General features: G+C 47.1%; 1 protein-coding gene across 8 annotated transcripts; it reads right to left on the reverse strand.

Moving 5' to 3' along the window:
- Positions 1-267: 267 nt before the first annotated feature.
- On the reverse strand, positions 268-25,350 carry CCDC30 (coiled-coil domain containing 30). Of its 8 annotated transcripts, none has more exons than XM_015882624.1 (26): positions 25,223-25,350; positions 24,981-25,148; positions 24,759-24,879; positions 19,175-19,365; positions 17,855-17,942; positions 17,286-17,441; positions 16,035-16,106; positions 14,907-15,022; positions 13,910-14,017; positions 13,534-13,634; positions 12,805-12,997; positions 10,160-10,258; positions 9,691-9,816; positions 8,370-8,492; positions 7,555-7,712; positions 6,690-6,936; positions 5,548-5,721; positions 4,977-5,186; positions 4,226-4,374; positions 3,689-3,836; positions 3,405-3,526; positions 2,767-2,908; positions 2,294-2,430; positions 1,869-1,983; positions 949-1,019; positions 268-775 (listed from the first exon to the last, which is right to left on the reverse strand). In XM_015882624.1, exons 1-26 carry the CDS (start codon positions 25,244-25,246, stop codon positions 562-564), a joined length of 3,573 nt encoding a protein of 1,190 aa, XP_015738110.1. In that variant the 5' UTR covers positions 25,247-25,350; the 3' UTR covers positions 268-561. The 8 variants fall into 8 exon arrangements, with proteins under 8 accessions (XP_015738110.1, XP_015738109.1, XP_015738111.1 ...); XM_015882623.1 differs by having other exon boundaries at positions 4,226-4,383; XM_015882625.1 differs by lacking the exon at positions 17,855-17,942 and having other exon boundaries at positions 4,226-4,383; positions 17,286-17,439.
- Between the last annotated feature and the right edge of the window lie 283 nt (positions 25,351-25,633).

Below are 25,633 nucleotides of genomic sequence, written 5' to 3' on the forward strand. Positions count from 1 at the left end.
GGAGGCCGGGACAACATGGCGGCTGTGGAACCGCCTGCAGCCACGGCGTGTAGAGCGGAGGGAGCGGGTCGGGCAGCTCACAGCGCTCTATGGAGCCCCATAGAGTGAATGGAGCCCCATAGAGTGAATGGAGCCCCATAGAGTGAATGGAGCCCCGCGGATCCCGTTACTGCTTCCTGCCTGTCTCTCCTTCAGCCACACGGGGGCAGCCGCTCCCGTCTCAGCACAGAGCAGAGGGGAAGGGAGGAACCCGGCGGTACGGCCCAGCACAGGGAAACCGGTCCATGTTTTATTGAGGAAGCTTGGAAAGCAGGGAGTGCAGATGAAGGGAAATAAATCTCATCCCACCCCCGTTCTTTGTCTGTCTGCAGATTGCAGCTCTGGGCTGAGATACACACACACCTTTAAGGTTGGCCATGTTAATTATTAAAGAAAGCAGCTGTTGAATAATTGAGATACCACAGAAATCACCAATTATCATCTGCCAACACTCCCTCTTTCAATCTTGTATGACAACAGGAGCCTGAATCCTGGCAGCCTGCACTTTACATCGTCCCCAGGTTACATGTTCTCGGAGCTGATGCTCTGACTCTCCTCCTGCAGCTGGGAGGTTGCAGTGTCTCCAGGTGAGGCGACGTTCAGGTACCCGATCTCTGAAGGCTGAGAGGGGGAGAAGCAGAAGGACGAGTCCTGGCTCTCAGCTCCTCCTTCAGGCTTGGAATCGAGCACAGGCTTCAGGCTGCTGAGGGAGTCTGGTGGTTCCCGTGGTAGGAAACTAAAAACACATTCAGCTCTTCAGTCACTTTAAGCATTATCTGTTTCCTTGCCGCCTGCACAGCCGCGGTGCGCCTCTGCGAGGCAGCACAGGGCCATGGCTGAGCCCAATTCCTGCCTTCCCACAGGCAAGGAGTAACCCACCCCCTTCCTTTTTGTTTTAACCCACAATACCTGGCACGGGGAGGTGGTGCTGACACCTTACTCTGGAGCTGCCGTTCAGAGAAGTTGGCATTCTTCAAGTCCTGGAACAACAGAGACTTTCAAAGGGGGATGTGCATGTCAGACCCTCAATTTCAACATACAGCCTTGGACCTGAAGGCGTCCCCCGTTCCACTACAGGCTCCTCAGCTCTACAGTACTACTAAACATAAATCTATCCTTTGAATCTGAACCTTAACAACAAAGAAACCAACCCCAGAGCTCAGGTCAAGCAACCAGAAAGAAAGAAAACAGAACAGACTGCACAAACAGGTCCTGAAAGTACTCTTGCATTTGCAACCACTTGTTTCCAAACTGGGTTCAGTTCTAGCACCAAATTCCATACAAGTTCAAAGTCAACTTGGGGTTTATCATTCACTCCCTCTGCTTGCAGTGCTTCAGCTCTGGAGATCCCAGGGCCCATCAATGGTGTTAAATAAAGAGGTGAAGAAGGCATTAAATGTCTCTGCTTCATTTCATCTCCATTTGTGAGATGACCAATCTCACTGAACATCAGACCAATGTTTTCTTTAGTCCTTCTTTTGCCGCTAACATGCTTGGAAAAGCCTTTCTGTTAAAGAAGACAACCTGTGCTCCTGATCTCTTATCCTCAAAGGGATATTTTGATCACCCTTGGACTCTTCATCCTAAGTTCATTGCTTAACAAGCATGACCAGATAATAATCTGAGCGCCACACCAGCTACCCCAAAAGTTCTTCCTCACCAACAAAGCCAATGCAGTCTGCTGCACACTTGGCATCTCCTTTCTATCCAAATGACTGGCTCAGCCCTTCTCCAGCACCTCAACTGCAGCTACAGACACTGACCCTCCCAGCAGGACATCAGCTCCCACCACCAGTCTGCTGAGATCAGGACATCCCAGAGGGTCTCACCTCTGTGTTGGGAGCATGGATGCTCCTCAGCGCGCGCTGTGAGGTGTGCACGTGGCCAGAGAGATGGAGTTTGCTCTCATGCAGCCGCATGTTCTCCTCATCCAGAATCTTCACTCTGGGTGTGTTGCACAAACAAGGCACAGGTGATTTCCCTTCCCGCCTCATTACGCTTCCTAAAGTACTTCTCCTTTTTCAACTTCAGATTCTTTTGCCACCATGAACTTTAGCTGTATGCCAAGGGTTTTGCTGGGCAGAGGGCCTAATTACATCCCACAGCAATTAAAAGCCCCAGCACTAATGACTGAGGCAGTTTGGGCTTTCCTCCAGACAAAATAAGGATTCCTTCATAGAAAGCACAGTTGCAGACATGCGAGTATGAGGCAGGCTCCCAGGGGCATCCCACTAAGACATCGTTAGGTGCCTACCTGCTCTGCAGGGCAGCAACCGTCGACCTGTTGTTCCAAGTGGTTTCCTCTTGGTCAATTATCCTCTGGAGGAGCCGTCTTCTTTCCTGGAGTAACTTCTCATTCTCTGTAGTGATCTGTGCAATCAGTGCCTTCCCCTGAGCACCGCAGCAGAAGGAAACAACAACCAGAAGTTACGCTCTGCTCTTCTCTTCTGTAAACCTCACAGTCTCTCCCAGCACACCATAGGCACTGCAGTGCCCTTCTCAGGGCTGCTTTGTTCCTTTCCAGAAGGTTTTCTAGAAGAAGCAGCTCTTACACAATCAGCTCTAACTATTCAAGACTCCTGTCTACCATTGCAAGGCAGGTCCACCTCTGCTGGAGGTGCTCTGCAAACCTTATTGTGGCAATCTCCTCCTTGTAGGGAGAAGAGATGCTCTGCAGTCAGCTTCCCTGCCTTCCCTGTGGGGAAAGCTCTGGATGAGTTCTTTTACCTTTTCCACTTGGAGTTTTGACTCACTGAGCTCATTTTCAAGTTGCTTAATTCTGCTGTCCCTTTGTTTCACCTCTTGGATAAACGTCGCTTTGGCTTTGCGGATCTTTTCTTTGTGGCGGAGCTGCATGTCATTATATTTTCTGAGGAGGCACAAACACAAAGATGTGAACCCTCTTGTGTTTTAAACCAAAAATCAGGCAGAAGACATTCTGCATTTATTAAGGCATCTCAAAGCCTGAACCAGGAGCTGCAGCCATCTACTGAGCTCTGTTTGTCCACAGAATGAGTGCGCCGACTTTCTAGACTGCATCTTTCACTGTTGTGTCTGACCATTTGGCTGTTTGATTTTGTCTTGCAAGGCTGCATTAAGCATCAACCAAGTGGAAATTGATTGGGAAAAGGACCCAAATTATCCCCCAAACTGACTCCCAGCTTTACAACTCCCAGCCCTTTCCCCTCTGGGTTAACCCTCCCTGGGTTAAGACAGTTCTCTGTGCTAAATAACAGGAGAGATTTGAAAGGCTGCAGAACAGTCCAATCTGGTGCCACTATCAGGCAAATAAAGAGTAGCTCCTGGGTAGGTTTTTTTCTTTACCTTTCATTTGACTTCACATCCCTTGTGACTTCAGTCCTTACCTGACATACAGATCCTTCTGGTTCAGGAGACGGACTCCTTCTGCATAAAGAGCCTTGTTTTCTTCCTTCAGCAGTGAGACTTGCTCTGAAAGCTTCTGACTCTCCTTTTGACACTGGAGGTGCTGGAAAACAAATATTTTTTCTATTTTTGCTCATGCCTTCAGCCACAGGAGCTCTCCACTTCCTCTCAGTCTGGCCTCCAAAGCTTCTCTATCATCAGACCTGTCCACTCTGCTCCTCAGCCTCACCCTGGGTGATGAGAACATGTGTGCGCTGCAGCTCACCTCGCCTGAGTCAGTTTTCTTATCCTCTTCCAGGGCGTTCAGAGTCTTGGCCTGCAGCTCCACGTGCATCTTGGCCAGCGATGCCTCTGTCTCCTGGGAATGCCGCAGCTGCTGCCGCAGTTCCTCCACCTGCTGCTCCAGGAGCTTCCTAGAAGCACATTGGTGTGACAGTGAGACGCTGACACTGAGGTCACCTCACCACATGCCACCATGTGGTCTAAAAACCAACGTAGTGCACTGCATCTAGCCCAGGCAACTCAGGGGGGAGAAAGAAATCAGCGTGCCCTGAATGTCCCCATGTCCCAGTGCCACACCATAAGGTGAATGCTGTGACTGGGAACATCAAACCCAGTGTGAAAACAGCTGTGCTGGGATACAGCTGGACCAACAATGCTTGCACCTAGAGGTAAACTATCACTGCATCAAATCACTGGGCTGGCAGGAAGGGTGGTGCAACTTCTGAGTCAGCCAAAGCCCCCACCAATCTTTTACACTTCATAAAGAGGAAATGCTGTGGGTCTCCCCAGCTCTACGTACCTTTTCAGCAGCTCCTCACGGAGCTCTTGCTGCACTCGAGCTTCCTTTTCTCGAGCTTCTTTCAGCTCCTCCTCCAGGAGTTTCTTGTCAGAAACACGAGCTTCTGCCAGCAGGAGTTGGTGCTGTGAATCCTTCAGCTTTTGCTGGATCTTTGAGATCTCAGATTAAAGATGGATATAGATTAAAGTTTTCATATTTAACAAGCAGGTTTGGGAATCAAAGGAGTCATGGGAAAGGAATATTTTTGCTTGCTTCTGCAGTGACTGCACCCACTAAAAGCAAAGCCTTCCCAATACCTATCAGATTTTGGATCTGATATCATGGCATGAATTAGCAACATTTTTTTTTACACTTAATGTGATTGTGCATGCTTCAGAACCAAATCCAGCAGTCAGGGTAGGAATTGATGCCATAGAAAATCAGAGTTTTTGCAACTCACAAGATTGTAAACAGCAGCACGAGTTGTCAGTGAGAGCACAATCCAAGCTCCCTACACCTGCCAGCATCCCAGCAGTATTCTCTGTACTGAGCTTTAGAGACAGCAGTTAAGGTAATCTATTTGCCTTCTATTGCCTTAATTATACTCCCATTAACGACTGACCTGTCTTCTAAAATACATAGTCAGCCCCCCAGTTAAATGCACTTCAGAAAATTGGTTCATGAGCTGTTAGTGCATCATCTTCTGAACTACAGCCACACACAACTGCTAAAATCATCGCTGATGTTAAGTTAGTCCATCTCAATGAGTTACCTGTCTTTGTGCTTCGTACACTTTGGATTTCTCGTGCACAAGTTTCTCTTGCAGACTGCTCTGCAATTTATCAGCCTGGGAGCACTTCAAAAGCTCCTGTTCGAGTTCTTTGACCTTCTGCTGACTCTTCTCCCATTGTGCTGACAGAGAGGAGCAGGTCTCAGTTGTGTCCAAGAGCTTTGTCCGGGCTTGCTTCAGTTCAGCTTTGACCTGAGTTTCAAAGGAAAAAGAAATCAAGTTTGCACTTGAATACATAGAATCTGAAAGGGGCAACAAGGTTACCAGCTACCGAACAAGAGCAAAAGCTAAATACAGCTTTATATACACCATGCTTTATGTGGAGGCAGTGCAGTTCCCATGGAGTTGAGGCAGTGCAAGCATGAGAGAAACACTGTTCAGCCAAATCATTTCTTAGGGGAAAACTGGAGTGAGAGCAAAATATTAACAGTCTCCAACATCCACCAGCCCAGACAAGAATGCAAATCAGATCCAGTGTGTTGAAATCAGCACTTCAGACCTCCCACAGCTTGTAAAATAACACAAAACTTTTCCATCCCTGCTCTCTTCGTACCTTGGTGCATTCCTGCTGAAGCAAGAGATTTTGCTTTTGTAGGTCGATGTTTTTCTCCCTTTCATATCTCAGCTCTCTCTCAGCTGAGCTGCACACGTTCTGCACCCGACGCAGGTCATGCCGCAGCTGCTGCAGCCTTTCCTCCTGCTGCTGGAATCTGTCTTCAGACAGATTCTGCAGGAACAGAGGAACAACGAGCATCAGGAAACAAATCCCTGTTAAAACTAACCTGGCAAACAAAAGTAAAACAACTCAGATCCTGAGTGATTTCTGACAGCATCCACAGTTCTGTGACAGTCTCTATGTGCAGGTGATGCCCAGACTCACAAAGTGAGTGCTGGCAGCAGTATAGGGACAGACACTGCTAGAGTAGCCTGGAGACCACAGGGCAGTCCCCCACTTCTGTTACAGACAAACAGAGCCTTCAGAAATTAATTAAGCTCTTCAGCCTTGCAAAAGCACTGTACACAAACTAAAATCCATCTTCCCACATCTGCTTTATCAAAATCCTTCTTCCTAGCATCAGTTTCAGCCACCTGTTGATCTGCATTCTCACTTCCCACCTTCACCCCCTGCTCTTGGGACCAAATGACATCTACTGAAGATCAAAGGCACCTCCCCATGTCGATGCCCAGCTGGCTGGGAACTCCTTTTTGGGGCTGTCATCAGTTATGGATTTGTTTCCCCATCTGCTCCTATGAAGATTTCTTTCAGTGCCCTCCGTACATCTTTGAACCTGCTTTGGCAAACCACATGCTTTTCTGTGCTGTCACAACCTGCTCCAACTGTACAGATGAGACGTGTCTAGGTATCACTGCAACTCTGATTCATTTTTCTGCTTTCACACCTGCCTGCAGGCCCTCTTGTCCTCAAATCTCTTGCAAACCTCTGCATGTAATCCTTACTTATCTTAAAACTCTCCATCCTGGATGTCTTTGAACTCTCTTCTTCCCACTATGTCTAAAAACATGACAGAGGGACATGATGACAGTGCACATTCCCAAGCACCATACCCAAAGAATCTGGTCTCTCAGCTCTCCCCTTATGTCAGCCCTGCAGCCCTTCAAGGACTGGCTTCCACTCCAATTTTGTCACTAAGTTAGTGAAAAAAAATAGAGTGCAGATGGCAAAGCTGCCCATACCTGTTTGATGCTCCCATCTAAACTGCCTGCAGAGCTCTGTGACATAAGAAACCTGTTGTCTCTATGGACTGTGCCTTGATTCATCCTCAAAGCCTCTTCAAATGTGCTGTCACGCTGTTCCTTGGTAGTCAGGATATCTTGCTTAAGCTGGGCAATTTCTTCCAGCAGCGACTGTTTTTCTTCATTGCTCTCCTTCAGCTGCTTTTCTAGCTCCTCCCTCTTCTTGTTGCTTTCAAGTAATTCAGAACTTGAAAAAGAAACAACACAGAAAAGAGGTAACTATATATGCCTGAGGTAAATCAGCCTCGGAGGTGGGAGGAAAGCAAGGGTATGAGAACCTCACGCAGTGCTCCGGGCAATAACTAAGGCTCTCTGGAGGCTTCAAAGGGGATTTAATCCTAGGTCTATCAATTCTGAATAAGGCTCAGGCTCCCACAGACACCAATCCACAACAGGTGTGTATCCAAAGGGTGTGTTACCAGTCATTCACTACTAGGTTAACTACTGGGTAAAGAAGCACTTGTGTGGGTCCATATGAGCTGGACTCGCAAACAGCCCAGGAGCACTCACACAGTGACCTTCCATATGGCAGTAGGGGCTCACATTCCCCCTAAGCCACCCATCTGACTTATCCTGATCCAAACTGCATGTCCCAATGAGCTAACTTACATCTTACCCTGGTTTTGCTGAGGGAGGTGCTAATTGACCAAAGCTCTCTACAGAGAACTGACCATCCACTATCTCAGAAAAGACAGAAACAGCTGTGGCCATTCCTCCCAGAAGAAACAGGGCATTTTTCAAAGGCTAAACCATCAGCCAGAAGAGGTGAGTGGCAGAAAGCACCACAGCCCTTGTTAGGGTTTACCAGAGCTGTTCTTGTTCATCCGTCAGGCTCCGGATCTGCTCTTCCAAAAACACTACTTTAGCCATCTGCTCTTCATATGCCTTTCCATCCATACTCGCATCTTCCCATTGCTGCTTGAGTTTGTTAACCTGCTCATTTTCTCGGACAAGCTCAGAGACCTGCAAGGTCAGAAAACATCACCACTCATTTTCTTTGATCTCATCATTCTGCAGCTCTTCACCCATGAAAACACGCACACAAGTCTGTGTGGGAGGCAGCTGTGTGTCGGCTATCACCAAATCTCATTGCTTTATCTGATTTCACCCTCCTGCTGCCTATCTGTCTTTCTCAGTGTATTACGTTGTGTGCCATATTTCTTTACAAAACTGTAGCTTACAAAGCAGCTTGCAGAAAAACAGCAGAAATGCAAGGCATGTATTTATCCATCCAAATCAATCCAAACCAGCTTGCTGAGGATGGTTGCCCTCCACTTCCAATGTCATCTCTGCCTTAACACCTGGCACTGACAGAGCTCAGGTCACGGAACAAACATGCGCAGGAAGAAAAAGGGGCAAGAAAAGAAGGGATAAGGAACAGTTCAGGACATGGGAACTCTCAGCTGGAATAGAACAAGAGTCTGCCTAGTCTGGCATATCTACTAAGCACTGGTGAGACCAAATCCAAGCCAAATACTTCCCAAGTGTATTCCAGTGCCAATATTTTGAGTCCAGGTCTCATCCACACACAGATGCATTTACTTATATTGAGCAAGGCAAACACGCAGCTTCAACCTGCATCAGACACTAGAACAACAGCAGTTCCTTTACACTTCTCACCTCTGTATCTAGTAGAGCATTATCTTTTTGTAGCTTCTCGTGGGAAGCATTAATGAAATCTCTGCTTGTTGAAGTTCTTTGGACACTCTGGCTTTTAAGCTCTGGTTTTGTATTAGGCAAGCCCTGTTAAAGAAAGGATTTAGCAATGTAATACATCCCTAACTGTAAGTTCAGTTAAAGTGCTTTCTCCTCTGCAACACCCAGAAATCTCTTAAAACCAAGAGGAAAAAGAGTTGTTCTAATAAATGCAAGTGCTCTTTTTAAAGTTCTTCAGTTCTTGGAACATGACTTACGTGGTCATTATTAAAACCTACAAGAACAAAAGCATTGCCCAATTTTCTGTGTTTTGGGCATCTGACAAACACAATACTGAACAACTTCAAGTCTTGACATCCAGATGTGTATAAATCAGGATAGCCCAGGAATTCATTTGGTGCTTACAAACTTACAAGGACAGATGCCTTTTGTCACAGGGTCCCTAGATGATGAGTGAACTATTAGGATGCAGAGGTTAGAGTGGCTCCTCCTGTTCATCCCATCATCTCCAAATCTGACAGCTCCTTTCAAACACTGACATACAGACTGATGCAGCCACTTCCTAACCTACTTCTCAGCAATGCCTGGTCTGTAAGGTAAGCTTTTGCAATGTTAACATGTTGTCTAACAGCACTAGGAAAGAACTGCCCTCTAGGTGACACCGTTCCTCCAGCAAGGCTGCAGTGCGTGTGCAGTTCCCCAATAGTTCAGACCTCCACTGGTTTCTATTTATGTTTAACAAAGTGATTATGAGTCACATATGGTTTAAGGTCACCCAGGGAGGAAAAAACATCCTTTGTAATAGATGCAACCACCACCACTCCTTGCCAACCCCCCTTGGGTCCTACCCTCTGTCTGACCCAGGCTGTAGATCTGCAGCTATTAGTATTCAGCCTGGTTTTCAGCACCTAACCTGCCTGTGCTGAGCTTCCCAGTCAACCTGCAGTAAAGCGTACTCTGAAGCACTCAGCAATAGGAATAGCACTTTGGAGTTACAGATGGTTCCTTTAAAGCAGCTGGATTTAAAACCCGCTGCCAAAAATGCTTTGAAACCTGCTGGACTAGAGCAAAGGGTGAGAAGGATTCAAGCAAGACCACCAAAGAGCAACCGTGGATGTTTTATGGAGTCACAGAGGCATCCCTCCCCTGCAGGGAGTCACTTCAGGAACTACAAGCAGATCCTCCTGAAGGAGCACTGCCCACTTCCCAAACTGGAATGTTCACAGCATTCTTCCTGGGAGAGCAGTGCAAACCTGTAGCTGACACACATCTGTCTTCCCAGTACCTTCTTCTCAGCCTTCAGATCTTCTCTTAACAACTCAAGTTCAGATGCAAGTTGTTTTCTCCATTCCCGGCGCTCTCCCAGCTGACTTCCCAACTTTTCTATTGTTTCCTGACAGCTCTGTAGCATCTGGAACAAGTGAAATCGAGAGTCACTTCCACAGCATCATTCATTCTAACAAAATAGAAACAATCTGTAGAAATCCCATTTTCTAGAAAGATGAGGCTGAGAAAAATGGTTCTACAAAGCTGCCAGCAGGACTCCTGCATCTTATGCCTTGAGTTAGTTGAACATTACTGGAGCATTAACCTGAGGCAGGATATCTGGACAGGTTCATTTCCCACATATTACAAACTCTGACTTCCCCACAAAGAAACCTACAGATCCCACTAGTTGGCTGCTAAGTTAGAGAACTTCAGGTCTTGATGCTCCTCTACAGGTGTAAACCTGTTTCCTAAAGAAACCCCCTTACCTCTTGCATCTCCTGTGCTCCATCGGATGCTTGCTCTTCCCCACTCATCTCCGTTTTGTTCTTCTGCACTTCAAGCAATTCTGTCTCTAAACTCGTGATCTGAACACACACAAATCACAGGTTAAAACCAAACCAGCTCTTGCAAAAGGCAAAAAAAAGCAACTTCAGAACAAATCCCACATTTGGAAGAGAGGAGTGGGGTGGATATGGACTGCTGCCAAGGCAGGCTGGCTTCAGACCTTTCATCCTGCTGTTACAAAGGCCAAGCAAGTCTGTCTCCTAATTTTACCAAACCAGGATTTAACAGCAACCCAGTGGGGTGAAACACTCAGGGCTCACATAGAAACCCCTTTCATGACCAGATGACAGCTTACAGCTCCAACAAGACTTTGGAGCTTTGGAAGGGATCTCAACAACAAAACAAACCTGCTCTCCTCAGCCCCCTGCCAGCCTTCACTCCCAAAGCTGATACACAATAAATCTCCACTATTTACTTTATTTTTCCTCCAAGCCATTAACTTTTCATTATTTAAGCTGGGCAGGTAAATCCCATTCTAATGGTAGAACAATAGCCACATTGTATCCCTGCGTCCTCATTCTGTGTCAGCAACCTACACAGCCAGGACTTTGGTAGGTGTGCCAAAGCAGAAAAGATTCCCAAGTCCTTTTCACATGGTGCTGCCTGGCAAACACCCAGGGCTGCTGCTTTCTCCAGGCTCCAGTACACTCACATTTGTGTAGCTCTTCCCTCACTATAGCCAAGGTGGCCAAAAACCTGAGCAATGAATAATGCAGCTCCACTGCACTCTGTCTTTACAGATGGTGGATCTAACCAAGGCTTAGCCCTCCTCTTCCATCCTGCAGATCTCTCCTCCGCTGCCATTTGTAGCCTTGCATCTCCTTGGCTGCTTGGAAGCTCCAAGTGAACATCTCCTGACCTTACACAGAGGGGACAGGGCTGCTCAGCCCAAGGGAGGAACTCTTGGCCAAGCAGCAAGGCCAACCAAAGTAAGTGGAAAGTCCCCAACAGCCTGTTTTGGGGTTAAGGCTTTTCTATTCCCTACACATCTAGAAGCAAAAACATTTTCTAGCTTCCTCTGCTTTCTGGCTAGAGATTAGAGAAGACCTGTCCTTAGGACTATACAGCTGCCCCAGTTGAGGTGGACTGTATGCCCTGCTAAGCAGTGCTCTACAAATGCCATGGAGCAGTGCTCCTCACAAAGCCACCTCTAGAAGGATGGAGCCCTCATCACATCACAACAGCCTCAGGCTGAGAAGCTTCACCAAGCATTTAATCAATGCTCAAGATGTGAATAGAAATGACTCTGACACAGCAGGTCTTGCAAGAAGGTCTCTAACATCATCACAGCTCTGGTACATGAGATAACCATCACAGTGCTTCAGACTGATGGTGACCTAAAGACTCCCAGATGGTCACATGCAAATAAGTGGAAATAAAGATTTTCTAAACCTCCTCAAGTCAAAGGATCCTTTGAACAGGCTTGTGCTGCTAACAGGAAAAGACCCCAATTACCCTCATTTTGAGGGTGCCCAAAACCAAGTAGGACACATTAGGAAGGCACTTCTGAGATCACCTCTTGAACAAGGTAGAGCAGAGCCTTTCCAAACACATCAGCTTATTAGAGCTCTTCAGAAAGATGTGTCCTGCCATCTCTGCTCTATTCAACAGCAGATGCTGCAGCATAAGAGAAAGGGTGATGAGGAAAACTCACTGTCCTCTCAAATTCAATAGTTTCAGCAAGAACGCCCACAGACAAAGCGGATTCTGGCACTCATACCCCAAGTAACTCAGTGTCTGCAACTGACAGGTGTCCAAGATGCTGTGCTCAAGAAGTCAGAAGTGCAACCCTTCATCACCAGCATGCTTAATTAGAGATCTTTCTTCAGATCAGGTGGCACCAGTGCCCCCATAGTGACCAATTTCTTCTGTTAGGCAGGTCTGGAGAAGGAATGGGGATTGAAACCAAAGCCAGGCCTTCCGTCATGACCTCTTGCCTCTTCTGAGCCCCTAAAGGACTCCTGGCTGCCTCAAACCTCTTCTTCAGCATGAACTGCAAGCAGAAGAAATAGCCACCCAAGGTGGAAATGCAGCTCCTCAAGGAACCTGACATGGAAGTCTGGCAGGAGTACTGATGCTATCTGGGACAGCCTCACAGGGGAAATAAATGCTTCCAAGATGCAAGAGGCTCAAAGGAAATAGCTTCAGAGAAGACATGATGCAATCCAAATTTGAATCACAAAGGCTTTGCTTCAGCACAGACAAGAAACTGAAGAGTGCACAGCCCACATGTACAGAAGGGCTGTATGTGAAGGCAGTGTTGCCTGATCTTGTGGGTTCAGGACAACAAATTAGTTTGTTAACAGTGCTTGTTCAAGTGCCAAAAAGGGAGAACAGAAGTTGAAAAAGACAGTGCTGCTGTACTTCCTTAGGGCTATGCATACCTCCAAGCAAGTGTCTATTTTGTATGACTGACAGACTTTGCAAATAGTGTTTCTTGCCAAACTAAACAAAGCAGCATACAGCTTTAGGACCAGCATCATTTCATTTTACCAATGAATATGCAGAGAGACAAGCAGCTAGAATTAAACAAAACCAAACAGCATTTCTCCCATTCCTTACTTACTTTCCAGTGAAGTCCCTCCACCTCGCTCTCAAACTGTTCCTTGTCCTGCTTTGTTTGGATCTGTGTGTCTCCCAGAATTGATTCCAGCTCTTCATTGCATTCTACCAAATCCTCATGTTCCTGCTCAAGTTTGTGCAGCTTGTGAAGGAGCTGTGAATTCCTGCCTTCGATGTTTTCAATCACCTCTCGGCACCTGCACACCAACGACAACCATTACTAAGACTGGATGTGGGATGGGATCAGACAATCCTTTCCTCCTTGAAGGTCTTAGAAGAGGCTTAGCAGCAGTACATCCTGAGCAGTCCACCTGAGAATGAAGCTTTGCCTTCCCTTAAAAATCCCAGCTTATGTATTTAAGTGTGAAAGCCAAGTGTCTTGGTACATCTCCTGGACAGCAATCAAATCCAGAGAAAATCCTCCCAGCAGCAAAACAGTTTCAAAAACAACACTTCTGCCTGCAGGGAGCCACAAAAGCCCAACATCTACTCTTCTAGGAAAACAGAAAGCAGGAGAAAGTGCCAGAAAACAGCCTGCATTCTTGATATGCATCCACACAGGACTGCATTACCTCCAAACTTTCTAACTCAAGAGCAGAGAAACAAAGCTGGTACCAAAGAATACTCTAGTGAACCCAATAGTTAAATGCACTCTGTAGGACAGAGTAACAGCAACCAGAATGCAAAAAGGCATACAAAAAGACAACGTATTAAGGATTTCTACATCGCAAACCTTTTATGAAGAGTTTCACTACCCTGACATCTGTCTTCTTGATCTGAGCTAGCTTTGCCTATGATACAATCCCCTTCAGCTCTCCGTTCATCCTTCGTGCCCTGTGTATAAAGAGAAAACAAAAAGTTCACATGCAATTAAGACTGAAGTATCTTGGCATTATGTGATTCTAAAGCTTCCCAAGTCTCTAACAAATGAATGGGACACAAGCTACATCTGCCTGTATTAAGATAATCCACCAGCCACAAGAGTAAACCCCCCCCAGACCTGTAACAATTAGAGACAGCAGTGGGCATTAGCTTACATCAACAAATGTGTAGAGTACATCTATACACACACAGAAAGGACTTACTTTCTGTGATGGCAAACAAAATACCTGCTGTGAACATGCTGCAGCTTCTTCAGTCTTGGCTGGTGTGGGCAGGGGGAATCCTCGTTTCTCACCCTTTTGATATTCGCTGATCTCCTCTTTCAGCTGTTCAACCTTCAAAATAAAAACACTTGTACTTTTGGTGGATGTTCATCTGGCTGTCTTATGGGATTAAGATCCTTCTCAAGCTGACAAACTTAAGATTCATTAATATTAATTGCTCATCTTGAGGGACTGGCTGAGATCACATGGTGGTACCGCCAGGCAGCCTCAGACCAGAGAGGTGAAAGCAATAGGAGGTCAGCATGCACCTCACCCACTGTCCATGCGGCTCTCAGACAGAAAAACAACTTCAGGACACACAGCTCCCATGGCTCACAACAAAGTATGCTCACAGCTTTCACAGATTAGAATGACAGCTTTCTATTACATCAACAGTTAAACTTCATCTTCCTAAGGAATAAAGATATGTAAATTTTAGCTTGACAACATGTTTGCCTGGAAGTGATCTCAGTCTGGCTACGTTTCTGTTTGCGATGAGAAGTCAGTCTCAAATCTTAGGTACATCTCTATTATCTGTAGATGTATGTATGCATGTGTAGCACAGACTGCCCTGTAAATCCAAGTTTTAGATTACAGCATGACATTAAGAATCAGCATGTTTTGAATGCTGAAACTTGTGACAAATTAGATGTTTTAATATTCACTCCTCATTGACCACCTCACTAATGAAATATCCTGTTGAGAAAGATTGCTGCATTACGAGAATTCTAATCTCACTACGTGAACCATTTAACTAAGAGCAATGACTCTGACTTAGGATGTTTACAAGCCATATGACAAAAGAAATGCAGTTCTGGAAAGACTCACAGCAAAGAAGGGGGGAAACACAGAGGCAGAGCAGGGAAAGGAGCCCAGCTGAACATCACAAAACAGCCCAAGACTACCAGCTGTCAGCAGCCTGCTGACCTAGAGAACAAGCCAGGACAGGATGGGCACTCACCAGATCAAGGAATGTTTTTCTTTCCAAGTCAAGTGCTTGGACCCGTGCACGCAGTGCCAGAATTTCCTTGTCCAGCCTGCTGTTGTGCTCCATGGCCTTCTGCAGCTCCGTCCTGTCTGGACAAAGCACATGGCCTGGTCAACAGCTCTAACACTGCCTCAGCCCTTTGCCTCAGCCAAGCTTAGAGCAGAGCTATTACATGAATTTCTGAAACTGCATTGCCCTTATACACAGGTGTGTAACAGCAGAGTGTAGACAGATACACATGGGAGCACAGTTCTCTCACTCAGACAGAGGTTTATGATTCTGGAGATCCAAGGTTTGATACCAGCACTACCAAGCTGTGCCACGTTTACTTTAGGAGCACAGCAGTCTCAAGTGTAAATCCCCAACCAGCCTCCACACACATGAGCTACACCCTATTTCAAGTTACAGCCAGAACCAGCAGCATGGACAGATCTGGTGCCTGCCCACAAAACGTACTTCAGAGTTTGGAACAAGTTTCCTTATGAGTGAAAACTTGCAGCATAGCATTCACTATTTGCTACGAGCAGAGAGAGAAGCACAGTGTTAATGTATTGATATTTAGGACATGATGAATAGAGCAAAACTTACGGTTGTACAAGCCTGAATCAATAAGCATATGTAACCATCAGATGAATTAACACAGAACAGTATCTTGCCTGCAAGAATTAGGAAAGTATATCTGCACTGGGAGCACATTGATAGCAATGGGTCTACCAAGTGCATGCACTCTGGTCTGCTACTCCTAAGCATAACCAGTGAAAAGCCAGTTTTCCTTAAAGACACAAACAAAGATTTTTCCCTTTTCTGCTTAAACTTGGCTTTTTCTGAGGCAAAACTAAAACTGTACCCAGTGTCTTTATTCCAATCCAGCAAGAACAACAGAAAAACCCCAACCACAACCTCAAATCCTACTTCCAAGCAAGGACTGTGCAATTAGATTTTCACTTTCTATCATTTGAAGTGGCGGGGGAAGGAAGGAGGAAAAATCATCAAGACAACCCTTCTATCAGTGCCTTCATTTGGACAAAAATCCTGATTTATTACTAAAGAAAGTCTTAATGTGATTTTGGATCTCTTCTGCTTGTGAATTGGGTTACTTACCACTCTGCCTCCATTCATCCATGCCTTCTCCCTGGCTCTCAGGCTCTTGCAGCACTGACCACGGAGCAGCTCCTAGAAGAATAACAAAGGCAGTTTCACTGTGGTCACACATTTTTGAACACAAAACTCAACTGCATTTTTGATGCACTTCTCTGTTAAATTCATTAGAAAATTGAAAGAAAACCTAAAGAGTCAGTCAAAAGGAGGGCAGCTAAACCACTACACATGAAAATGTCTAATGTCCATCACTAAAGACCCAATAACAGGGCTAAAAACTGCCCAGGAGCAATCTTGTATTTCCCCATTAATAGAAGTAGGCAGCTGCAGGTTGAACCAAAATATGCCACAACAGTGGAGTCCTACTGAAAATCAGAGATTTGCTTTCTACTCAAATAATCTGTTTGTTCACAGCTCTGCAGCTCATAGGGAAATGGTTATGCAAGATAGACAGAATAGGGAGAACTCGCTCATCTTGCACTCTATAGCACAATATAGCACAATAAACCACATAGACGTAGCAAGCAAACCCTTACTCACAGTTTGGAAAGCCTTAGATTCATTTGATACTTAGGGAGATCCACTGAGAAAAGTCATGCTGCATCCTGTCTGAAATCTGGGGAAGCAGTGCTGTTTGGAGGCTACAACACAGCACATGCACTGTGCCCACAGATGCACGTAATATCAGTCAATACACACAGCAGATAACTGCAGAGCGCTCGTTTCAATGTCTGTGATTAAAAAGCTGTAATGATGGGTTCGGAGGCTGGCAAGGTGGGTTAGGGACACATCTGAGCACCGTAAAAGCTGCAAGGTTACAATTGTAATCTGCAATTCACACAGCAACACTGCCCAGGCGCTACTAGTGTTCTAGAGTGAGTTAACTGTTGCAAATGCTGCTCACTGCTAGCATTCAATTCCACAGAGCTGGGGACAGGTGAAGTAGCCCAGAGAAAAAGCATCTAGGGGCTGTTTTGCCGGGGGGGGGGGGGGGCCTGCAGGAGGCAGCAGTGAAGCATCTGGCTTTAGGTACTGTATCCAGAAAACAGGGTTTCATCCTGACTGCATTTACTGGACACATTCAGATCTCCTCAGTACTGGGGTAAAATCTGACACTGATTTTTTCACACTACAAGCAGGACAGCCTTTCTCCAACTATCCTACATAAGAATTGCATGGCATACAGTAAGCAGGGCTGGGCTAAATGCCAGCTAGTAACAAGGAGTGGCACGCAGCCACAAGAGAAGCTCTTACCTACTTTGCTCTGCTCCTTTCCCTGTGCAGCCAGCTCATCTTTCAGCCTCTGGATCTCCTCGTGAGCCACGAGCAGACTCTGTGTAGCCTCAGCCAGGTCTCGTTCTACTCTCACACGTGATGCCCGCTCCCTCTCCAGCTCTTCCCTGTAGGGCTGAAACACAAGCTAGTGCTGCAATGGAAATGAGACGACTCTCGCAGTGACCACAGATGGCCCCTCCATGCTCTTCCTGACCCGCTGGAACATTAGTGGCCACACAAACAGAAAGCATGTAAGCTTATAGAGGCATGCTGCAAAAGGAACATGCCAAAATGCATTCATCAAACAGTGTGCCATGGCTGTTTCCTACAGAGCTCTGCTCTTCCCCCCTTGAAATGATGCAGTTCATTAAGTAGCACCAAGGTGGTATGATTGCACTGGCTGCGTTTCCAAGCTCACTCACACCTCATCAGCATAAATCTCTAAGTAACCTCACAGAGTGCTGAAGAGCAGACACACTGCTTGAAATCTCACCTACACGCCATGCCATCAAGCAATCAAATATGTAAATGTATGTAAATGTATTACTCATTAACTGTATCCTCAGCACGCTGCAAGGATTCACACCGTTGCTGGCATTCATCTTCCAACTTCTTATGAACATGAGCAAATTCATCCTTGCACAGAAAGAGATTTTAAGAAATCAGCACTATAAGAAAGCATCTTGTCATGCATCCCTGGACACCTGCACATTGCATTTTCAGTTCTAACATGCCTTGATTAGCAGGGTGCTATAATTGTATCTTATAAGGAGCAAGTTTCAACCAGAGATATCTCAACATCCCTGGGAAGATCCTTAATATGCATCAGAGACAGCTACACAAATATGCATGTTTACACCCAGACTGTTTGAGCTTCCAGCCTAAGAGTGAACAAGCAGGAAGCAACTCCTTTGAGGATTAGAAAGATTACATGTTCCAGTTAAAAGGTTAATGGCTTTTCTTACTCTATTACCTTGTAACACCACTGTGACTCTTATGATTGTGTAGAACAAGTGTGATGCTACCAAAAAGAGCAGAGTGCTTAATCAACAGCTTCTAGCTTACAAGCATAAACATCAATGAAGAATTCCTGTTCTAGCTGTCACCCTTTTGAAGTCATGCTCCTTGCCTGCTTGCTCTTTACAGTGATGGATGGAACCTGTGTTTACACCTAAAAGGGGTAAGCATTGGCTGCATCTTCAGAAGCACGAGCTCCATGCAGGATGGTCTGGATTCAACATAAGACTTGCAAGCACCTGCATTCTCCAGCTGACCTGACTCTATTTCACTTAGCTGCCATGCTGAAGGAAGAGTGTATCCAATCACGGTGGGTAAATGCCCAGTGGCAGGTTTGTTTAAGTGGCATTTCACTGAGAAGAGTTACAGCTCTGCTTCTTCCTAACCAGGTTAAGTTCCATTACAATGCTTCACCAGAAAAAAAACAGACAATTTTCTGCAATTGTCTGTATCAAGTGGCAAGATGGTCACAAGCAGATCATACAGGATACATAGTGAGACATTTTATATTCACAAGTGGGAAGCTGCACCTCAGGGAGCTGCCCCTTGCTGGTTTCTTTGTTTCTGAGGAAGATACATCTGAAGGTGTTACTGTACCAGGAGTGACAACAAACCCCACAACAGCAAGGCAGGGATACACTAGCCAGAAATAACATACCCCTGTTCATTATCCCTGTGCAAGCCCTGAGAGCAAATCAAGCAGAAAAACACAACTGTGAAAACCTACTAAAAAAATAAAGTCTGTGTGAGCACTGGGAAGCTGCAGATAATTTTAATTAAAGAAGTATCACAAAGACACCCTCTTTCCCAGTATGCTTTCCATCACCTCAAGCTGCTGAACCAGGGCGTACCTGAAGCTGTGCAGCACACAGCCTGTCTGCACAACTGTGAGTGTTCAACTTCTGATCTGTGACCTGCAGTTTCTCCAGCAGCGCTGTTCTTTCCACCAGCAAATAAGCAATCTGTTCACTGGCGTTACTGTGAGCTATTTCAGACAAGCCTTCCTGTTCCAGCATCTCCTGGACCTCCTTCAGCTGGGCTTCTGCAAGGCAAGGCTTTCTGTGAGCAAAGGAACAGAGGAAGCCCAACTGATTCCTTGCAGATCTCATCCCAGCTCCACTAAGTATTCCCATTCACAGCAGTCCCAGTTTCTCCCAATACCCTTCAATGGCTCATAGAACTTTTAGCCTCTCCACCTGCTTTCCAGATCCCTTGCTCCCTCCTATCTCTTGCTTCAGCCCTAATCTCACTGTCCTGATGTTCCTACTCATACCCACTACCCTGCCTGTCAAGAAAGCAACAGGACTTTCTGCACCTGAGTTCTCTCACCTTTAAGAGGGGCAAGTTATTCAGGCCATTTCCCTCTACCCAGCAGCTCAGTTTTACCAACCTCATTATCCTTGAGCCTCTTAACCCTTAACACAGTTTGGTAGGAACTAAATGACAGATTAGAAAGGCCTTCAGATAACAAAAACAGAGGAGCAGGCAATCACAAACATCTTCTTTGAAAGAGCAGACAAAATGCCCTATCAGTGTGCACTGAGGAGATAGATTTGAACAGCACTTCACCCCCCCTGCCATGCACATTCCTCCAAAAACAGCTGTAATCCCACACACTGCTTCTGGTAACAGACCTCCAAGGCCTCTCCTGTAGGATTAAAGGTGTAAAAACCCCTTTTAGAATCAAACCGGCAGCTCTTCACCATTTCACCCAAAGTTCCAGCTAGGAGGACACTGCACTGGGAAAGACTTCAATGGCTTTCAAAGCAAACTGAGACTTCAATGGCTTTCAAAGCAAACTGAAAGCAATGGCAATTCCCAAGAGAAGCTGGTGCTTGGTTGTGGCTAAGCACTGCGGTGTGTGGGGCCATAGTTGGCTTTACTGCTCATTTCTCATCAGCCTCACAATCACTTTTGCTCCAACGATCTGATGAATATGAAGAAAACAATCATCTCTCGCAATTTCTAGCCCAAACTAGATGATAAAAGTTGACACATGCTCTCGTATGGGAGCTGTGGGTCTGCATGGACAAAGGAGGGATATTCACACTGTTGTGCTGCTTAAAGAGCTAAACACTGGAAGTGAAACAAACATTTCTAGTACTCTTACACAGGACAGGTACACCACTCCGGATACATCTGCTCCACACTCCCACACACTGGGTATAACAGGGGACCCAACACAATCACACCCTATGGCTCAAATCAATGGCATGTTTCCACTCTGCATTTTGTAGCTGGCTCTGTCCAGCCCTATGAATGGAAAACACCCTGCGGTTTCGCTTTCACCCTCCCTGTGGTTACGAATTACAGCTTGTTCCACAAAGAGGTCAAACACAGCTCGTTTGCTGCTTCCCCCTTTGAAGCAAACCGCAAAATATTGCATTCTGCAATTGAAAAAATACCTCACCCCTTGCTCCGTATGCATTAGGAAAATCCAACAGCTCATACTGAAGCAAAAAGCCCACCTAACACCCAACATGCCCTACAGATTCCTGCCATGGCTTTGCCAAATCTCATCTCTGCTCCCAGTGAAGGTTACAGCTCCTCTGAAAGCTGCTCTGACTATGGTCGGCAATAGGACAGCAGGACAAAGGGACTGACAGCTCTGACCTCCTACAGCTGCTTCTAGGCTGGTAGTTTTGCTTGAAGATATTGAAAGGCCGGGATTGAAAAGGACCACAGTGATCATCTGGTTTCAACCCCCCTGTCACAGGCAGAGTCACCAACCACTAGACCAGGCTGCCCAGAGCCACATCCAGCCTGGCCTTAACGCCTCCAGGGATAGGGCTTCAATTTGCCTTCCATCCAATCTTCGAAAATGACGCTACATGATCCAGCTTGTGGCAAGAAGATCTAGACATTTTGCCCAGGCTGAAGAAAAAAAGATTGGAGAGGATGAGGGCAGCCTGTTGTATATAGCACAGACTAATGCTTGTAAATCCTCCTGATTTCTCGCCAGCATCTCACAGACCTCTCTCTGCCATATCCATGCTTGAGGACAGCAAACACCTTCTATGATCAATGTCATAGCAGCACAGCGATGTGTTCTCACAAGCAAGTACACACTGCACAACCACTTCTTTGGAAGCAAGCTTTGTATTTGCAAAGCTGCCTTGCTTTCACAAGGTTTCTCTTCCTGCCACACAAGGACAAGCAATTTACAGCTATCACATCCACAACAGGAGCTCATCCATGCTGCCTACGTGTAAGCAGTACAGCTATTAGAACAAACAGGCTACAACTATTCTTTTTGTTTTGCTCTTAAATCACTGTAGGACTCGACTACATTGTGTTTTACTGCTGGTACGTTTGTTTTTCATAAAAGCTTTGGTAATTCAGTGCATGAGTTATCGATCTGCCCTCCAAAAACACTGAGGCACACGAGATGAGAACCATCAGAAATGGATTATGAACTGCCTCGAGGACAGGAAAAATTTCACTCTGGGCAGAGGTATCAAATGAGGTAAGGCTGCATCAATAGCTCAACATAAAACCAGGCATGGCTACGGCAACTCTCGAAGCCCGGTACTCTGAACTCTGCTCTTACTCTGAACTCTTACTCAACAATCCCAGTGGGCTGGGGGTCTTCCTTTTCACAAGACCCCCTTTCTCCAGCCCTGTTTTGATAAAGCCTGATCTGCAGTATCTTGTCCCTCCTAAAGAAAAACAAAACAAAAGGCACAGTGAGACCTGGAGGACAGCCAGCCTCTATAGATCCAGGCCCTCTGCCTGCCCTACACCCACAGGACTTGGCAGGAATCCTCTGAGCTGGTTTGCACACACTCCAGTAGAAAGCAGAGGCCCAGAGAACAGAGCCAGCAGTGATGCAGCACCAAACCCTGCAACCACACAAGAGGCAGCAGAGGCACAGAGACAGATGGGCAGCGTTCTTTGCAAAGGAAGAAGAGGAAGTGGAGAAGAATAAGAAAAGTGGTAGAAAAAAAAAATATAGCCCAGGGAATGACCCATAAGAACTACAAGCAGCTGAGGCACATCCTGTCCAGAGCCACAGATGTTCAGCTGGAGCAAGCGCTGACAAATGAGAACACAAGCACCCACTCTTAAGGCTGAGCTTTCAGAGGGCATGGCTGACATGCAGCCACAATCATTCAAGGACCCAGGACACAGCTATAGAGGTGTTCCACAGCCTGCAATTCAAAGCTGCTGCCAGGCATGAGACAGCAAAGCTTCAATCCTCCAGCTACCCCCCAGTGCATAAAAGCATTGTACAACCACAGAAACCCCTCATGGATGGCGGGCTGGGAGCAACCTGGTCACAAATAGCAAGTCACCAGTGTAATGGGCACAGAACTCATCATCTGAGCGTTAATCATTGCCCAACAGCCATGAAAATCCTTAAAAAAAACACACACAAAAAGTGGAAAAGAGCAAAGCCACCAACAAGAAATAAATTCCAGCAAAGATTTGGGGACATTTCCACCTCCTGCTGCCACCTGGTGGGGAAGATGAGGGGAAAAAAAACAGTAGTTTTCTACTACAGCAATGCTTGCAAGAAGTCACTTGAAATCACAAACAACCATCCAAGTGGCTGCAGCAGCAAGTGGCTCCAGGAGACTAAAGGGGCCACAGAGGAGACAGATTTTCAGACTGGGCTTAAACTCTTTTAAGGTCACACCATCAGGAACACTCCCTAAGACCTACAGGCTGCCCAGAACCAACTCTCAAAACAGCAGTTAACTTCCCCAAACTCCCATATCTTTGCCCAAAATGAAAGTGTACGTAACAAAGAAACTGTTCCAGCTGTGCTTCTCACCCCTACCTTCACCACAGATCCAGGATAAGGCACAGAATAGAAGAGCTAATGGTAAGAACACGCTGTAAAGAGCATTCAGTATACAAAAGAAGACAGGAATAAGTCAAGGATGAAGTGACCCTACGTTTGAGAGAAAATCAAATTATTTAAAGGAAGAGGATGAGACTATAAACCAAACAAAATGATGGCACTGAAGTAAACACAAACCACAGGATTTGAATTGCCATTGCAAATACAACGGTGTCCTACAAAGTTGTCTTTAAATCTACAGGCCTTGTCTAAACCACATCCAATGGCAAGCTGCTTCACCACCTCTAGCAGGAACACAGCTCAGCACTTGGCTACCAGAGGAGTTTGTTGTCAGCTAGGTGGGATGCACAGCGAGGTGGTGGTGCCCCATCCCTGGAGAGGAGCTGGAAGGGCTCTGAGCATCTGATGGAGCTGTGGGTGTCCCAGTTCACTGCAAGGGGTTGGAGCAGATGACCTGCACACCACTGAAAGGAGCCTGGCACCATTCATCAGACACCTGCTCTGCAGATATTTACAAACATGTTGATGAGATCCTCTGAACAGCACCAGGGCTCTCAGCCTTTCCTCATACAGGAGATGCTCCAGGCGCTGATCTCTCTGTAGCCCTTCCCTGCTGGGCTCTCCTCAGCAGTTCCCTGCCTGCCTTGAACTGAGCAGCCCAGCACTGGGCCCAGTGCTCCAGATGTGGCCTCCCCATGGCAGAGCTGAGGGATGCAGAACCTCCCTTGCTCTGCTGGCCATGCTCTGTGGGGTCCCATTTGCTTTCCTGGCCACTAAAGCACATCAATGGCTCATGGTCACTCTGTTGGCCACCAGGACACTTAGGTCCTTCCCAGCACAGCTCCTCTGCAGCCATGTCAATGCAGATCACGGGCTGTACATGCAGTTATCAAGGGCTGCACATGCTGTATGCTCACTCTTCTCGCACCTCACCAAACTCATCTCACAAAACCTGAGGGCAGCTCAGCAGTAAAGCTGCCCACATCCCTGCTGCAGAGTGTCCCCTTGTAGCCAAAAAAGCCAATGGCATACTGGGGTGTATTAAAAAGAGCATGTCCAGCAGGTCAAAGGAGGCGATCCTCCCCCTCTACTCTGCCCTGGTGAGGCTTCATCTGGAATATTGTGTCCAGTTCTGGGCTCCCCAGTACAAAAAAGACAGGGATCTCTTGGAAAGGTCCCGTGGATGGGCAACAAAGATGATGAAGGGCCTGAGCTATCTCCCCATGAGGAGAGATTAGGAAACTGGGTCTGTTTAAGACTTGAGAAAAGAAGGCTTGAGAGGGACGTGATCCAGTTTATAAATACCTGAGGTGTGGAGCCATAGTGGTGAGCTGGTCTCTTTTTCAGTAGTGCGTGGGGACAGACTAGGGGTAATGGGATTGAAAGTACAGCTTAGGAAATTCTGCACAAATGTGCGGAAGAACTTTTTTACAGTGAGGGTGACGGAGCACTGGAACAGGCTGCCCAGGGAGGTGGTGGAGTCTGCCTTCTCTGGAGGATATTTAAGAACCCTGGACACCTCCTGTGTGACATGGTGTAGGGAGCCTGCTTTGGCAGGGGGGTTGGACTCGATGATCTCTAGTGGTCCCTTCCAACCCCTACAATTCTGTGATTCTGTGTCAGCTCACCGTGCTGCAGCCTAAGCCGCTCCAGCTCCATCCCGAGCCGCTCATTTTCCCTCTCGCACTCATCCATCACCTCATCCCTCTCCTGGCTCAGGCCGCGGACGTGGCCCACATAACGCTCCACCTGCGGACACAGCTCCGTCAGCTCCATCCACAACCAGCCGTGCGGTGCTTCCATGCTCTCAGTGCTGCCCACCCGCTTCATGCCGTGGTTCCGGCCCTTACATCTCTCAGCTCCTCGGCCCGTCGCCGTTCCACATCCCCCAGCCGTTCCTCAGCGCGCCTCAGCAGCCTCCAGGCCAGGCCCAACTGCTCCTCCGCCGGGTCACTGGGGTCCTTGCCCTCCGCCTGCAGCCAGCGCCGCACGTCCTCAGCCGGCACCGGCGGCTCCACCTGCATGGAAACGACAGGAGCCGTGAGCGACGTGCGGCACCGCCGGCACACAACGGCGGACACCGGGAACACACCGGTGCGGCCTGTGCCTCCTCCATGCGGCGAGAGACCAGGCCGCGAGGCGGCGGGTCGCTATGGCAGCGGGTCGCTATGGCAGCGGGCAGCCCCGAGCGCGGCGCTGATTGGCTGCGGAAGTGTCACTCAAAGCACGGTGTGTGTGTGTGTGAGTGGGGGGCGGGGATATCCGGATGTTGACCAATCGGGTGCCGCGTCACCCGGTCGGCCTAAGGTTGGGGGGGGCACAGCAGCGGCCGCCCCGTCCTCAATGTCCTCCTGCACCTCAGTGTCCTCCTGCACCTCAGTGCCCTCCTGCACCGAATACTGGCTCAATGCAGACAGTCAATAGGAGCCAAGTGACTGTCAACTATCCTACTCCATCCCACGTCTGAGCACCACAGAACTCCGCTCCTTCCATCCACAAAGAA

Source organism: Coturnix japonica, chromosome 21 (genome assembly GCF_001577835.2).
Source record: "Coturnix japonica isolate 7356 chromosome 21, Coturnix japonica 2.1, whole genome shotgun sequence".
In the NCBI taxonomy this organism is placed as follows: domain Eukaryota; kingdom Metazoa; phylum Chordata; class Aves; order Galliformes; family Phasianidae; genus Coturnix; species Coturnix japonica.

Bases quoted from the DNA above. Each gene is read 5' to 3' on its own strand.
- CCDC30 (XM_015882623.1), bottom strand. From the start codon at position 25,246: ATGGAGGAGGCACAGGCCGCACCG. The intron at 17,442-17,854 runs AGTAATACATTT...AGCTTGTGTTTC, and splicing joins TGCTGAGGATACAGTTAATG to AGCCCTACAGGGAAGAGCTG. The intron at 5,722-6,689 runs GTATGGGCAGCT...CTGTTCCTGCAG, and splicing joins TAGATGGGAGCATCAAACAG to AATCTGTCTGAAGACAGATT.